The 16,923-nt window shown below is 37.2% G+C and overlaps 1 protein-coding gene across 3 annotated transcripts; it reads right to left on the reverse strand.

Moving 5' to 3' along the window:
- Window positions 1-308: 308 nt before the first annotated feature.
- Window positions 309-16,594, reverse strand: ANGEL2 (angel homolog 2). Of its 3 annotated transcripts, none has more exons than XM_061185590.1 (9): window positions 16,343-16,594; window positions 13,839-14,164; window positions 9,049-9,305; window positions 7,773-7,842; window positions 6,147-6,568; window positions 5,124-5,250; window positions 4,653-4,710; window positions 2,384-2,547; window positions 309-646 (listed from the first exon to the last, which is right to left on the reverse strand). In XM_061185590.1, exons 1-9 carry the CDS (start codon window positions 16,399-16,401, stop codon window positions 495-497), a joined length of 1,635 nt encoding a protein of 544 aa, XP_061041573.1. In that variant the 5' UTR covers window positions 16,402-16,594; the 3' UTR covers window positions 309-494. The 3 variants fall into 3 exon arrangements, with proteins under 3 accessions (XP_061041573.1, XP_061041574.1, XP_061041575.1); XM_061185591.1 differs by lacking the exon at window positions 16,343-16,594 and adding an exon at window positions 16,070-16,229; XM_061185592.1 differs by lacking the exon at window positions 16,343-16,594 and adding an exon at window positions 16,177-16,227.
- Between the last annotated feature and the right edge of the window lie 329 nt (window positions 16,595-16,923).

The raw sequence follows: 16,923 nt of genomic DNA on the forward strand, positions 1-16,923 counted from the left end.
TTGGTTGGACACTTGTGAACCCAATGATTTCTGAGATGAACTACTTAGGACTCAACAAACATGATCCTCATGATGAAATCGGGCCTCTGCAAGGGAAATGAGTTGTGGTTTGTAAGAACTCAAAGATATTTTGGATCCACTGTAAAGCTTGCCAAAAACATGAAATTCTTTACTAAGAGGACTAAAGAAACTGCACTATATTTAAAAATCACTGTCAGTTTTACTGGAATTTAGAATAAATATTTACAACTCTTTTACAATAAAGAGCGTTTAGATCTCACTTGTCAGGAAAATATTTTTTCATTATCAAAAAAAGAAAATTGTTGTAAACTTGTTTCTTCTGCTACCTGTTTCAAGCATTTAACATAACCTCTTCAGAAATTCCATAGCGTAAAAATAAGTAACATGCAAACTCTTAAGTACAACTTTATATTCTTTGAAAAAGAACATAAATATAAGAACATAAGCACAGTATATATGTAATCAAAGAAGAGTCAGAGCTCAAGTCTGAATTTAGCCAATAAAGGCAGATGATCCGAAGAGTTATTTTCATTTGGAAGTCCATTAACAGTCCATAAGTCTTGTTCTGTAAGAAGTGACAGTCTAGCTAGAAGTTTCAAGCCACCAACCAAAGCAACTTCGGCTCCTACATTAAAGAAACATATACATATTTAGTGAAACAACAGGTTACTGTAAATCATACAAATCTTTTTTTTCTTTTAAAACAACAATGATATATAGCTTGACACCCTTCTGGAAGTCTAATATGAAACAGTTTTTAGAATATGGTTAAATTTTTATTGTGATATAACCTAATTATAATTCTCTAACAAACAAGTTTCAGATCCTTGTTTTTTTCTATTTCAGATTTTTTTTTCTATTTCAACTTCTGCAAATAATCTTTAGAAGAAAATATCAATGCAACACATAAGATGTTAAGAATAATTTGAGATTGACAACTACCTAAGAAATTCACCCATCAACCTTTCTGTAGTTGTATAAAATCAGACAGACCAAGCCACATCTGAATAGGACGTTTATGAGGTGACTGCAGAATAAATTAGTATAGTTTGGTCCCAGAGACTCAGTACCCATGGAAGTAGAGTAAAAGAGGATGCGCTCTTAATGCTAACATTAGCGATGCTGGTCCATGGCACACTTCCGCCACCTAGTGAGTGTTCTTCAGTATGACAACTACCAGAACACTACAAATTCAAAGCAAGCTTATTTTGCAGAGTTGATCTAGCAGAGAGGAGTAAACCACCTCCTGAATGTTACTAGTAAGGTTATCCTTGTGAAGGAGAAAACAAACAAACAAACAGATGGGAAAAGAAAAGTAGCACTGAAAAAAGAAAAAGGAAAAGAAAAAAGGGGAAAATCAGGAAAAACAAAATAGCTGCCCACATTTAGGATTTTCAGTTTTCTGAATATATTTTTGACTTCCAGTTACTTTAAATGGCACTTTCTTCTCCATGTTAAGTCCTTTGATTAGTATTTAAAATCTTGTTTTCATTGAATCATACAAGGAAGAGTGTGTTATCACCTTTGCTTTTTGAAAACACATGTATTATAGACTTCTCTTTCCAGGAAGAACCAATATTCCAGGCTCAACATGACACAACTGTCAATTGTTGGCAGTACAAGCAAGGCCCTAAAATGAAGGCAGCATACTTCAGTAAAATTTAAGTACAAAACTGTATGATGTTGCTGTCACAAGAAAAACATAAATGTATGGAGAGTAAAACCAAAGGGCACTATGAAAGATCTGTGCTCTACCTCAGAAGCTGACTGGGACTGGAGCGTAGAGCTGAGGATGTAATTCTTGGGTAGCAATTTGCTTTGAGGTGTTCCACTGCCTCCAACTTCTGCAGGTGATAAACTGATTTACTCAAATATATCACCAATCTGCCAAATATATTACCAATTTAAAAATATTTTTAGGGCTTCCCTGGTGGCGCAGTGGTTGAGAATCTGCCTGCCAATGCAGGGGACATGGGTTCGAGCCCTGGTCTGGGAAGATCCCACATGCCGCGGAGCAGCTGGGCCCGTGAGCCACAATTACTGAGCCTGCGCGTCTGGAGCCTGTGCTCCGCAGCAAGAGAGGCCGCGATAGTGAGAGGCCCGCGCACCGCGATGAAGAGTGGCCCCCGCTTGCCACAACTGGAGAAAGCCCTCGCACAGAAACGAAGACCCGACACAGCCATAAATAAATAAATAAACAAATACTTTAAAAAAATTAATAAGAATTCCCATGTTTTAAAAAAAAATATTTTTAATTTCTAAATCTAAACATCTAGATGTTTAGCTAGCTTTCTCAACTTTAGCCCTGAAGTTTTAGTTACTGTGTTCTCAAGCAGAATTTAAGATTACGTGCATTCTTTACCTGGCTGCCCAGCAACACCTTCCTTTTCAGCAGAATAGAAAATATAATCCACAGTTATGGCACTTCGGGAATGACAGGTGGTCACTTCTGGAATTCCAGTGTCAGGAAAATAATGTGAATAAACAGATGACAAGCTGAAATGGTGCTGTAACTTTGAAGATAATCTAAATTGAAAAGAAAAAGTATTTCGCATCCATCAAGTTCTTCATGATTTTTATAATTCCTCCTATTTAAACCACTTTTTCACTTAATTTCCAGACAAAACCAGACAATAGGACAACCTTTATTTAAATAGACCATATCACAATTTTGCATTCCTTTATTCATGTAGTGATATCCAAAACCCATTAACAGAGCTGTGATACATGGGGTGGGGTGGGAGTGGGGAGCTCAATACTTAACCGACTAATGTGACTTTTAAAATTAATTATAACATATTTGAGAGCCTTCACTTGCGAATGAACACATATTCTTAAACAATTTATAAGTTTTTTTGTTGTTTTTAAGAAGGAAAATTAAAGTGGCCTTTAGGAATGCTATTTAGAACTAACAGACTTCTGATGTCAGAGGGGTTATATTTTACCATGACTGTTCTTGGTATGGTATATGAGATAATTTTGTACTGCATCTTTTTTTTTTTTTTTTGGCTGCACTGCACGGCTTGCGGGATCTTAGTTCCCTGACCAGGGATTGAACCTGGGCCCTCTGAGAGCGTGGAGTCCTAACCATTGGACCGCCAGGGAATTTCCTCATACTGTATCTTAAAACAGCTTCTATAATGGTTTACATTTACCCCACACTACAAATACACATAATGTTATGGGTAAAAGGTTTAAAAATCATTTCCTATTAACACATCATGAATTTTAAGGATCTTTTATGTCACAAAAGAAAACAAAATTTAAAAAAACCTTTTTTTTTATTCACCCAACAAACATTTACCAAGCATGTACTAAGTCCCAGGCACTATCTCATCTTATGTGCTGAGAATACACAAATAAAGATGTTGCTCTGCTTTTAAAGAGCTCATATGTCAATAAGCAAAGGTAATTGCTTCAAGATGCTCTACTTCCAAGTTTTAGCAACTTTTTATGTCTAAGGACTTATATTTACAATATTTTTAAATGTAAAATAGGTCTCCTGCAAACTGTTATCTTACTACCAACATTTCAGTTTACAGATATAAGCTATGCGTATAAACACACTGTATTTATATACTTAAAAGTATCTTTTCTTATACCCCATTTTGTTATAAAAAGATTTTAGAATTACTCAAAACTAAGTATTTGTTAGTAAGAGTAGCCTTTTTATTAATCTTACTCAGGGAAGTTTTTACTTTGAAAGTTTTAATCACAGATTTTTATATATTCTGTTTCAAAAATTCAAATAAATTGCTTTGTTTCTTACTAATTCTTACATATGAGATATTTTCCCAAAACAAGATATACAAAATAAAATAAGACTGAGGAGAAAGCAGATAAAAAGAATGAGAGGTGGTCCCTAAATTTAAATGTTAAACAAAAGTCAAAGCTATAAAAGAGCCACAATATGAAACAATCAAGACATTTCAAGAATCTCCCAAGAGACAAGAGTTAAGTCTCCATCCTGTTGTATTAATATACATCTGTTTCTCAACCACAGCCCTAAACATTCATGATTCTTTAATAAAAAGAAATCCAGGCATCTTCACCCAGCTACCTTTGATGACCTTTTCCTGTAGTTTAAGAGTTACGTATAAATAATTGTCTTTTCTACAGACATATTCTTTTTTTGGATCAATTCTCCTATAGATTTGTTTCAAGATCCAGTAAGTCAAAGGAGGCTAAAGGTCCTCTTGAAATCTGAAAGATATTTTTCTGTGATCTTGACCTTTGTTTAAATATATAATAGCAATAAATTTCAAAGATAATAAATTTACTAGCCTGTTCAGGTCCATGGACAAGCTGCTTCTATAAACAGCACTGCTTAAGCACTTACTATATGTCAAACACTGAGTTTTACATGCTTTGTCTCATCTAATCTTCACAACAACCCAAATTATAGATAAAGAAACTGAACCTTAGAGATGTTAAATTTCTTGCTCAAAAATCACACAGCTAAAAAGTAGCAAAGTCAAGGCTGGAACTCAGGTCTATTTGACTTAAGAGCCAGCATTCTTCACCAGCATAAAATATCATCAACTTCATTTTTCATCCAAGTGATTTTTGAGACATGATTTCTTTACTCAACTAAAGTCAGCAACTGTCTATTGTTGCTTTCCAAAACTCACTTTTCAGCTGTTACTAGGACCTCTGTTTTGTCCAGCTGTGTTTGTGTCAGATCACTGTCTGTAAGAACAAAGAGAAATATATTAATACTATCAATGTATTGTTTTGTTCTAGCTTGCCTTAGTATAGTCCTTTTACTCTAGGAACAATATTTAAGACATATCTAATTTAGATAGATGCCTAGTTAAATGGTTCATTCTGGTATCTATGTTTTGATAATCTCCAGAATTAGCAAAAATAAAACACAAACATTTCCAAAGCAACATGCAAGTAATTCATGCAAAGATAATTTTGGAAGCTGAATTTTAAAAAGGTAAATTTAGAGCTCTTAAAAAAAAAGGAATAAGCAAACAACTATATGCTTTTATATATGAATATTCATCCCTGAGATGTTATCCCTTTAAAAATTTAGTTTTATGTCTTCAAATGGAACACTATTATCAAGACTGCCAAAATGTATTGCAAACACTTACCTGTCTTTTCTACTTTTGGTACCTGCTGTACCTCATACACACAGTTCTGTGAGATACCTAGGTTTGGGGGCCAAATTGGAATAGATAAAATTCTTTGTCCCCGTGAAGACTGTTCCTGGCCAGATACCTAAACAAAATTTCAACAGGTATCTTAGGTGAATAGATTTTAAATAGTTTGTGTACTGAAAAGTTTATTTCTTAGATAAAAGGGAATCCAAGAATGGTAAATATTACCCTTTATTCATTACATTGATTATCTGTGCTTATAAAATCTTGTTCAAATACAGTTCAGAAAGCACTTATTATTTACATGTAAATGGCAATCTTTTCCTATGCATGTTTTTGTCTAATTTGGAAATCTAAACGATCTATAGTTTTGGACTAATACTGCTCCTCCTTTTTTACTACCTGCAATATATTTCCTGTTACATAAAATACTAAGAGAGATCAACTCTTATAAAATTTTAAACTATCATTCAAAACTCAGTGGTGGAGAGTTTATTTTGGTTAAATATACCGAAGATGAAATGATCTAAAGTAAGCAAAAGAAAGTACAATGAAAATAAAAACATAGGCTAAATTACACTCAGCTAAAGAATTAAAATATTTATCATTGTGTAAAGGGAAACTTATATAATAAATAAATACTAAATTACTGTTTTGCCAACTATATTGCCCACATCCAGCATTCAAAATTCTATTCTGCCACCTTGTAAGTAGTTCCTTATTTACGCAGTACTCATGTCTGTCAATGCTTTTATTTTTCTTCTCCTCCCCTATTCTGAATTTTTTACTGCCTGTCAATTCCTCCAAGCAGAATGTTGCCACAAATAGATGGAAAAGGTGAAATTCAATCAAGTAAATATAATTACTTATCAGTAGCTGTAAATCATCATCACAGGTTGGTAAAGTGAGGGTACTGACTCATCAAGGTTTTCAAACAGCCCTATGATGACTATCCTCACTTTACAATGAAGAGAGAGACTAAGTCCACCTCCTAATAATGAGGAAGCGAGCACGTACCTTTCCTATGGCAAGTCCTTCATAATTCAATTTCCCTTCCTTTATAAAACTATAGAGTGGAGAACCAGGAACAGAATTAAAGTCACCACACATAACAATGGGGCAGAAGCTGCCATCTTTCTGATGGGCAACACTGGAAATCTCTGCCAGAAGCATTGCCAATTGGGTCAGTTTAATATCACCTCGCCTTGGGTTATACAACAGATGTGTGTTAGCCACACAGATCGCAGGGGAGGCAGCACTTGGGATTTTGGGCTGCAAGAGTAACACTAATCCAACATTGTCTCTGTCCAATAGAGGAACATCACGGCGGTAGAATTCCACTGGGTTCACTGATAAGAGGGAAAATTTGGAATGTTTGAAGCAAATGGCACAGCCATCAGGTTTCCTTCCTGTCCGCATCTTGTATTCACAGTGATAACCTAGAGGAAAGAAAAAAATTTTAAACGAAGATGGCTGGTTTTTTATATATATAAGTATTAGAAGAACTGTGTTTTGCCACACACACAAAAAATTATCTGTATGGCAAAACACAGTTCTCCTAATTTTTTGAACAATGTTTACCAAAGTGTATTCTGCAAAACATTAGTAATGTAGGATGTTAATAAGTGTTAGAATCAAAAAAGTCTGAGACTGGGTCAAATAGATTTTTTTACTGGCAGACTTCAGGGTGACATACGTGTACATTATCACATTCTCATTTCCATCCTAACAAAAGTCAGAGTCATGACAAAGACAGTGAGGCCTTATAGTAATCTGCCCCCTCACCCCCCAACCCCATATCTCTCACCTTTTTGCCTCTAATTCTTCCCCGCTTGCTCCACTCCACACACAGCAGCTTCACTTGCCTTAAGGCACTCCAACCTCAGCGCCTTTCCTTTGCTATCTCCACTACCTGGAAAGCTCTAGCCATGGCTTGTTACTTCACCTCCTTCATCTTTACTCAAATGTTACCTTCTCTGATCATTTTGTTTAAAACTGAAACCTGACCCATTTGCTTTTCTCCAGAAAACTACCATTACCTAAGGCACTATTTACTTGTTTGTTTAGTTTATTCTTGGCCTTTCTCCACTAGAATGTATGCTCCCCAAGGGCAGACACTGTTGCCTGTTTTGCTCACTGCTGTATCCCCACTGCCTAGAACAGTGCATGGTGTATAGTAGGCACTCAAAAAATATCAATATTTGCTGCATGAATGAATGCAAAGTAGGCAGCATTTCTCAAACTGACAACCTGTTTCTAGAGGTATTCACTCACCAAACAGATTTTCAGCTTCTATCCATTACACACGGTGGACACTGGTATTATATGATGATGAACTAGACACGATGGTCCCTGATCTCACGGAACTCAGAATCTTAGGGCTCTGGGAGTAGGCAAAGCAACTCCTGGAAAGGAAGCTATTAAGAGATTCTTGCATACCTTTCCATCCGAATTAAAATTATGTATTAACACAAAAGGTCCCATTTGATATACCTCAATCTTTTCCTGACCTTTTGAAATGCATATTAAGTTTCTTCAAAATTAAGATTTTTGGTCCAAATACACCACACATCTTTGTTATTAGCAAGTTATACTTTAACAACCTATTAAGTAAATCTGGCTAAAGTAAAAGTTACACTGTACCCAATGATTCCAAACTTGGCCTGATCTCTGTTCCATAATGATCTTCTTGCACTTCTTGCAAACAAAGTACCTTAAAAGAAAAAACATGGCTTGAATTAAAACAAAAAAATGCAAATATGAATTTTCTGGTGCTTTTGTCTTTAAAAATAGGTTTCTAAAATTCTAAAAACCTGATGAAAGCTGAAATAAAAAAATTTTTTTCTTGTAATGTATAGATCTATCAAATTAATGTCTCCAAATTTGATCAGTCCCCAAAACCCTGACCTTTAATCACATGAAGCCCTCTTATTATCCAAAACTGGTATTTACCAAAGGAAATATTTATATTTATATGTTGGAATATTTTTCCTGAATTTACATGTTCATTAGTACTAAATCCTTCTAGTCCTTTTTTTTTTTAAATTTATTTTATTTAATTTATTTTTGGCTGCACTGGGTCTTCATTGCTGCACGCAGGCTTTTCTCTAATTGCGGCGAGCAGGGGCTACTCTTCGTTGTGGTGCACGGGCTTATTGCTGTGGCTTCTTTTGTTGTGGAGCATGGGCTCTAGGTGCGCAGGCTTCAGTAGTTGTGGCAAATGGGCTCAGTAGTTGTGGCATGTGGGCTCAGTAGTTGTGGCTCGCGGGCTCTAGAGTGCAGGCTCAGTAGTTGTGGCCACGGGCTTAGTTGTTCCGCGGCATGTGGGATCTTCCCAGGCCAGGGCTTGAACCCGTGTCTCCTGCATTGGCAGGCGGATTCTTAATCCACTGGCAGGCAGATTCGCCACCAGGGAAGCCCCTAGGACTTTCTTAGGAGATAATTTTTCGAATGCTATCATCTAAATAAATTTTTGCACGAATTATTTAAATTTTGAATCAAAGGAAATATTTACTGAATACTTAATATGGTGCCAGTCCCTGTCTCAAAACTGATCGACACTTAAAACTTTTTGGATCTTATTTGAAACATTATATAATTATTTAGATCAACAATCATTAGCAAGTTATTCCTCCAAAGTTATGATACCTTGTTAAAAACTGTTCCATCACTATATTTATTTATTTATTATTTATTTATTTTTGGGCCACGCTGTGGCTTGTGGGATCTTAGTTCCCCGACCAGGCGCTCGGCAGTGAAAGTGCAGAGTCCTAACCACTGGACCGCCAGGGAATTCCCTCATCACTATATTTAATGTCTTCCCTTCTTACCCTACAAACAAAAGGGATAAAACCATTTAGTTCAGAAATGAATCCAACTCTTCCTTATGTGAAGAATTTTGATGATATTTTGTACTTACGTCTGCATCAAAGTGTTTAATTTCTTTCAGAATATTGGGAAACCTAAAACTCCAGTGTAATACTGGCCGCCGGCAGTGTTTATAAAGGTGTGAATTGTCTTCCAATAAATCTTGAGAAAGTATATTATAGGACATCACTGAAAAGTCAAACTTGTTCTCACTGTCTTCACATATGGGGTCATCATTTTTGTCTCCTAGGATCTTCGTTTCTTCTTTGTTATGGTTACATACATCTTCCCAATGCCGTTTTATTGTGCCTGTTAAAATATATTAGATAAAATACAAAGAATTAATAAAAAACGGGATCATATTTTTCCTGTATATAAGTATTTTCTTGCCTTTTAAACATTCCTATAGGCAATGAACAGAATGTTTTTCCCTAGGCAATGGCAGTGTAGTACTTAATAACTAGAAGTTGTCATCAAATTGATTACAAAGGCAGTAAAATGATACATTGACTGACCAAGAGGTACAAAACAGTTTAAAAGGGTCTAGCAAGTCATTTTGGAGGCTGAGAGTGTGTGTTAATAAAACTGACTATATTGGGGTCACGGTTTCTCACTTCCCCATGGTTACGAAGTGGCTCTGCCACAGACATGCTCAGCAACTTCATAACCATGATAATATATTTATATGTCACAGCTGGCCTTTCAATAAGGTGATTTCACATTGTATTTTATCACCTATTAGTATGATAAGATCATCAAATGCTTAACTAAGTTCCAGAAACAATTCACCTGAGAAATCTGGTTTAGACATGAATGAAGGGTATATAATGACAATAAATGGAAGCAGTATTACTGGAAGAATGCAAACAAAATAAGCAAAAGAAATATTTTTAATGCACACCAAAGCAAAAGTTAAATGTAACACAGCTACAGAATGCTAGTAAATGATAATGCCTGACTGACAAACCTAGCATGCAGCAACCACGAATGTGTGATAGTTTATATTCTGCAAAGACACCATGTACCCTGATAAAGTGATGAGAAGAGGATCAAATAGCATGAGATTTTGCAATTATAGGCAGTCTTTGACTTAGAAATGACGACTAAAAATAAATTTATATATATGTGTATCACTATAGATACAGACACACACCACTAAGTATATATGTTTATATATATGTATATATACACAGACACACACACACCCCCTTTGATCTTGTCTTCCTCACCCCACCATTAAAGAGGATACTCTTACTGCCATGGAAGCCATGAAAAAAAAAAAGTGGAACATTTTAGAGAATCTATAAGCTCAAAAGAAGGGGAAAACAAGAAATGGGATGAACTTGGGAAACAAAAAGATTTGAAGATGGACTTTTGAGCATGATTGGATGATATGAAAAAAATCTGAGCCCTAGAATATCTCCCTTTTCCTGCAAAAAGGTTTTCACTTCACTGGATGACAATCCCTAAAATTTCACCAATTAAAAATTAAATTGAAGAAAAATATTTTATATATGGGGGAAAAAAGACTAAAGGGAAACATACCACTGTTTTTAAGAGTAATTGTCTCTGAGAGGAAGGACTGTGGTAGATTCTTCCAAATCTTCTACAATGACGGTATATTTACAGTCAGAATATCAACACACTCTAGTGGGGAGGGGGAACTGGTTGAGGGCAGTCAAAAGGTACAAGCCTCCAGTTATAAGATGAATAAATACTAGGGATGTGATGTACAACATGATCAATGTATGAGCACTGCAGTGTGTTCTATAGGAAAACTGTTAAGAGAGTAAATCCTAAGCGTCCTCATCACAGGGAAGAATATTTCTTTACTTTTGTGTCTCTGTGGAATGACGGATGTTCACAAAACTTATTGTGATAATCACTTCATGATGTATGTAAGTCAAATCATTATGCTATACACCTTAAGCTTATACAGGGCTGGTATGTCAATTATATCTCAATAAAACTGGAAGAAAAAAGTGTCAGTACACTCTATAAAAATGCCAATGAAGTAAAAATTTTAAAATATACTCTGGTAAATTGACTTTAATCAGGTTTCTTCCCTCAAAATCTAAATGCTGATATCTGCTGCACTGAGGGAATAGGAATTTTGACCAGAGGACAGAAGAGGAAGGTAATTTTTATGAATAGCGAGGTCTGGGTGGAACAGGGGAGTTGGAATTATGATACCATGAAGGTACTAGGAGCCTGAGGAGAAAGCTTAAGAAAAAATGGTGGAAGGAAAGAAAACCAAACTAAACAAAAGCGTTCAACTATTACATAATTTAGCCTAGAGCTTGTCCTATGCCCAGGAAAGAGAAGGAAACTATCCCCTTCCTTATCCTTCACTGAAAATGGAGAATCCTACCCCTAAAGGCCAGAAACAGAGCAAATTACACTGACTCCACACAACTACTCTGAGATTTATAACATAGCTTCTATGAGGAAAACAGAACTGATTCTTAAGAACTGATTATCTAGAACACAATTCATTTATCAACTTGGGACTGTCTATGGTTTTAGCCACAAATCATTAAGTCTTTATATGTATACGAGATGGAAAGGGCTCTAGTCATACAAACAAAATGTAAGCTACCATCACAAACTTACAGCACTACCCTGATGGCACCACTGCATTAAAATATGAAAGATGAAAGTCTAAAAAAATCATTCGTACTTTCTTGTAGAATATGTATATATAAAGGCATATAAAAGCATTAAGATTTGTATAGTCCTGGCAATTAAGAGTTTGTAACCAAGTCTTTTTGCAATTCCATTTTTTAAATAACTGAGACCATCAGATTATCAAATTAATACAGTGGCTTTCAGACTTCTACAGCTTGTATAACCCTTTGGCATTACTTTTCATGTCATGACCATCAGTCCCTGCTACGTTGGGACAGGAGCTGGGATGATGGGGTAAACACATTTTATCCTGACCACATTTGCTTTTAATAAACATACAGAAATGTGTTTGAATGCTAGGGCACCCTGGAAGACAATCTGAAAACTACTGAGAGAGTGGATAGTCTTTGGCCTTCACATACTTCACAACATAAATTCACACTACAAAAGCTTATATACCTTCCATGTCAGGAGCAACAAGGTGATCACAGCAGAGAAGACAGATGAATCAAAGAAAGTAAGCAATAGGCCCGATCGGGTTTTTAGGGTGCCTAATTAAAAGGTCATAATTGTGTCACACAAATCCTTCAAATACCACTTTAAAGTGATAGGCAAGTTAGCAATGCTGTTCTCTTGATTGAAAAGTAGTATTAGTGAAATATCAGAAGTCACAAATATGGCTTAACGAAGAGCATTTTCCTTAGTCACAATACCTAGGAAGAACGGACATATAGAGAGTCAGGTTGCAATCAAAGTTTATCAGTCTGTAAATGTAATTCCCCATCCATTAAAGGGAAAACAACAACAACCAGGATTTTCTGAGTACCTACTATGAAGCCAACAGTGTGTTAGGCACTTTGACATATCTCACTTCATGCCTCCACAGGCTTTCAAAGTAGGCATTATTTTACACTAGGAAACCAAGGAGCAGAGAGGTTCAGTGACCTGTCCAAACCCACACAACTAGTGGTGGCGCAGAATGAGAGCAGGGAGCGGCTCCTAAGCCCATGCTTGTGTCACTACACCACCGCTCCATCTGAGAGCACACCTGATGTATCACAAAAGGCTAAACAGAAGAGGAGTGTGCCGTCCTGATGAACAATGAATGCGTGAATGAGAAGCTATCTCATGTCATCATACAGCCCTAGATTTATAAAGTATGCGTTGTCCTTAGGAACCTAATTTTAATGTCTCTAAATACACTTTTTAATCATTCAAACAAAGCTTTGTTTATAAACACATGTGGTGGTTAAGTGCTATACAAATAGATTTTCACTTTTGAGTGCTTAGAATTTCTACTTAAATGTGTAGTAGAAGTTCGACTTGAAAGAGCACTAACTAATCTAGCTCTGACTTCCAGGTGAGACACTGTGAATGCCATCCTTTGACAAACTTAGGTCAGCTTCCTACACAGTAACACTCACACAGCCTATTTTCATATCTTCAGAGGAATGATCTGCACTGAAAACCACAGCTCAGTAAGAAAGACAATTCCAAATTTACTTAGACAACTCATGTATACTTTGGAGGTAGGGCTGGGCTGGCAGCACAGAGAGCCTAGTGAATTGTTTAGAGTAAAAAGAATATGAGAAAAATAGAAATAATCAAGATATCTAGAAAAAATTGTCTCAAAGTTGAATAAGATGTGGTTAAAAGATAAAACTTCCCACAGACTCTCGAGATGTCTACAGATCCCAGTATGAGAAATATAAATTTAATAAGCTAAAATCTGATTCTGTAAGAAAATAGCTTTCATTTATGATTGTTTCTATTTAGGGAAATTATTTTGTCTTATATAATAAAGCTAACATTAAAATGAAAACATGGTTTTTTTTAATAGCTCTGTGGACTCCCAAGCATACATCCACCAATTTCTAAGAAGTCTAAGGACCTTTGTTTCAAAAACACTGAATTTAAAAATTATTCTTAAATTAAACTTAATGTTTTAATCTAGTCCTCCATTGTTTTCCAACTTTAGTCTATATGTAGAGTCACTTCTATTTTTACTGCCAGAAATACACAATTAATTGAAGATTTCTTTTTAAAAGTCTTAATTTTAAAAAAGAATTTCCTTTTTCGTAACAGAAAACTACTGGCTAAAAATAAACATCAACACCTCTAAAACCTGCAGGTTTTCTTAAGGATTAAATATGAAAGTTTCAATTACTCTGTGGCTTATGTCTATTTCTGCACCAAGATAAATGTCACCTTTACCTTGGTGTTTTCTTCGTTTTGATGAAGGCTCATCTCCCTCAGAGTTCATGATGTAACTAGAGAGATGAATCAAAGATGTCTGGCTCAGGTTGTCAGGTCTCCAGTTCCAGTACTGAAACTGAGTTCTAGACTCAAACAAACAAGGTGGTCTCCAATTTAGTGAAAAATGCCTACTACTGAAGTATGGGTAAGGAGCACGAGAATAATGTCCAGGCCACCTCATACAACTAGAAATATGTCTGTTCCAGCAACACCTTTGCAGATTCTCCCACGGTGCAGTCCAGTCTCTGCCCAGACTCTTCTGGTGATGGGGTAACATGGGGTATCTAAAAGAAATAAATAAACTCCTTCAGGCACCACTTTTTGTTCAGCTGTAGCACACAAAATCTAAATGTTTCCTCAAGGGAAGGTAATGTCTAATATTTAAAATCTGACTTCTAAATCTGTGAAGGATGGGGGAAAAAGCAGCCATTACTTAACTACTAGTGGCAATATCTCAATACTCTCCCTAAACAACTATGAATGGTATTCTAAACACTTAACATAGAATCCACCTACCTCCCGAAACACCAGATGCACTTCTAAAAGTCCACACAATTCAACTGTGTTGAATCAATCACCAAACTGTATTCAGAGTAGCTTTCTAGCAACTAATAAAACTCAATGGACAAATAAAGTCCACAGCAAACATAATACTTAAATCAAATATAGAACACATAAGGTGACTACAATTAAAGTGAATCTCTCCAACCTGGGTTTGGAGTAAAAACATGTTTTTGAACATGTTTTTTATACCAAGGTTATATTTTCCAAACATCTTTATAGCTAACAAAACAAAAGCCTATCACTACCTCATAAAAGTACCTCTCTTGCTAATCAGTAGGTAGATAATTTATTGTTCCATGCTACTCCCTTTTTTTTTTTCTTTTAATTTAAAGCATGCTTCTCCTTGAGGGAAATGAAAGAGAATTACTTACTAGAAATTCAGCAACACTCCAAACCCAACAGCATCAATTATCTGATACCAATTATATGATAGGTTATACCATGAAAAATGTCTCCAAAGTAGTGTTATTATTATTTTGAATAGATATATCGCTCTCAGGCTCTCTTAAGAAACAATGCAACTCAAGCACCACCTTCTTTCTACTACACTATTCTGGCAAAATGCTAAGATTCTGAGAAAAACTTCTATCGTTTCCTCCAGAATTCATTAAAGGTACATTTCCAAGATAGTGTCAATAATGTCCACTTTTATCACCAAAAGAATTTTGCTTAAATTGTATTTAACTGTTATTTGACTTTTATATGTTACATTTGTTTCATTTTAACAGCATTTAAATTCTTAACTGTTACATAAATTTATCGAGCAGTTTACACATTTTCAAACTGTTCTCTAAACTCAATGTAATTGTAAATCTTTAAAGGCATGACAAGGGTAGTGTATCCTGCTTTGTGACAACTCTGAAAGTCATAGAGATTTGGGGCTTGCCCGTACATTTTCTATCCCAATAAGCTACCGTATTGAAATATAATACTTGTACTACAAAACATTCTCTGTATCTGTAGTTACTTATACAGACTTTTGTTTTCTTTTAAAATGATGAGCTCCTTCACGGCCAGAGCCTTCTTATTCATTTTAATCTGGGTCTCTTCCCAAGTGCCTAGCACAGTGCCTGACACACAGCTGGTACTCAGGAAACACTGTTGAACTGAACTGTCAAGTCCCAAGACTACAGGAGTTAAAACCAGATCCCCACAACTTATGTAAAAACTAACAGAGTGCTGTGTTTCCCACGTGTGGTACACCAGTCGGTTTCGCGTGGTACACATTTAAACTTAAAAAAAATTTTATATCTAAGTATCCATTTCAAAATGTATTAGGAAAAAAAATCAGTATACCAAACCCAAGATCTCACGGATACTGCTTAGGGAGACGGTAACGTGTGCAGCACCGATTGGAGTGCTTTTTTAAAAAGTGAGTCAATTTCAAGAAAAATATCCAGTAAGTAATACAGATGTGGGACGAGAATTTGGTAATAATCGTAAAGGTTGGGATCCCAGTGACTAAAGTTCGAGAGGCACCAACACAGCAACAAACCAACCCCTTCCTGCAGACCGGCAGCTCCCGGAAGGGGCTGCAGGGTTTGGGAAGGAGGCCGGGGACCCGGAGGCTCAGGCTGGCTCGGAGGTTTGGGTTGGGGGAAAAGGGCGGGGACTCTGAGGCCAACCTGGTCCGGAAAGCACGAACCCGGCCCATGGCCGACGCGCTCCGCGCCCGGGCCCCGGACCCCGGACCCCGTGGGCCGAGCGCCCTCCGGCTGCGCGCCGGGTTTACCTATCCCTCAGGGTCTCCAGAGGTCCGTCCTGACGGTACCGCGTCCCGGACCCTCTTCCTCGTCCAACCCCCACTCCCCACCCCGCCCCGCCCCGGTTAACCCTGGCCGCCCGCCCCCAGGCCGCCCGCCCCTCCCTCCTCCCTCCCGCCACCCAGCCCTACTGACCTGCCTCTCCCCACCGCACAGCGGCCGTAGCCCCTCCTCACACAGCGCCACGCTTCCATTTTCCCCCTCTGCGAGCGTCCAATTCCCAGGCCCCGGGCTCAACCTCAACAGCTACAGCCGATTTGGCGGCGTAGAGCACCAAAGGTTCCCCATCACTAGACGTCGGGCCTCTCGGCCGGGCTGCAAAGCATGCTGGGAGGTTCAGTCTTCCCCGCCGCCAAGTCCCCATCTTGCGCCGCGTAAGTCACTGAGTTGCCTCTACACCAAATTCTGTGCAAGAAGCATGCGCAGAGCGTGTGAAGCAGGGGCAGCCATTTCTGAACAGGGCAAAACACCCGACTTACGTCTTAAAGAAACAGAGGAAATAAACTAAGAGCAGAGCAGCTTTATAAGGGCTTGTGGGAGGGTTCACTGCAGTTACTGTTAAAAAGAAAAAAAAAATTTAGTGTATTTATATAATGTCCTTGGGAATTTCCAAAGGTGGATGCCCAAAGTGGGGAAATGCCCTTCTCTGAGTTCTGATAGAACTGTGGTACCACGGGTTTTTTTCTATTAATTTTGTGGGAACACGGCCGCAGAGC

This window comes from Eubalaena glacialis, chromosome 3 (genome assembly GCF_028564815.1).
Source record: "Eubalaena glacialis isolate mEubGla1 chromosome 3, mEubGla1.1.hap2.+ XY, whole genome shotgun sequence".
Classification (NCBI taxonomy): domain Eukaryota; kingdom Metazoa; phylum Chordata; class Mammalia; order Artiodactyla; family Balaenidae; genus Eubalaena; species Eubalaena glacialis.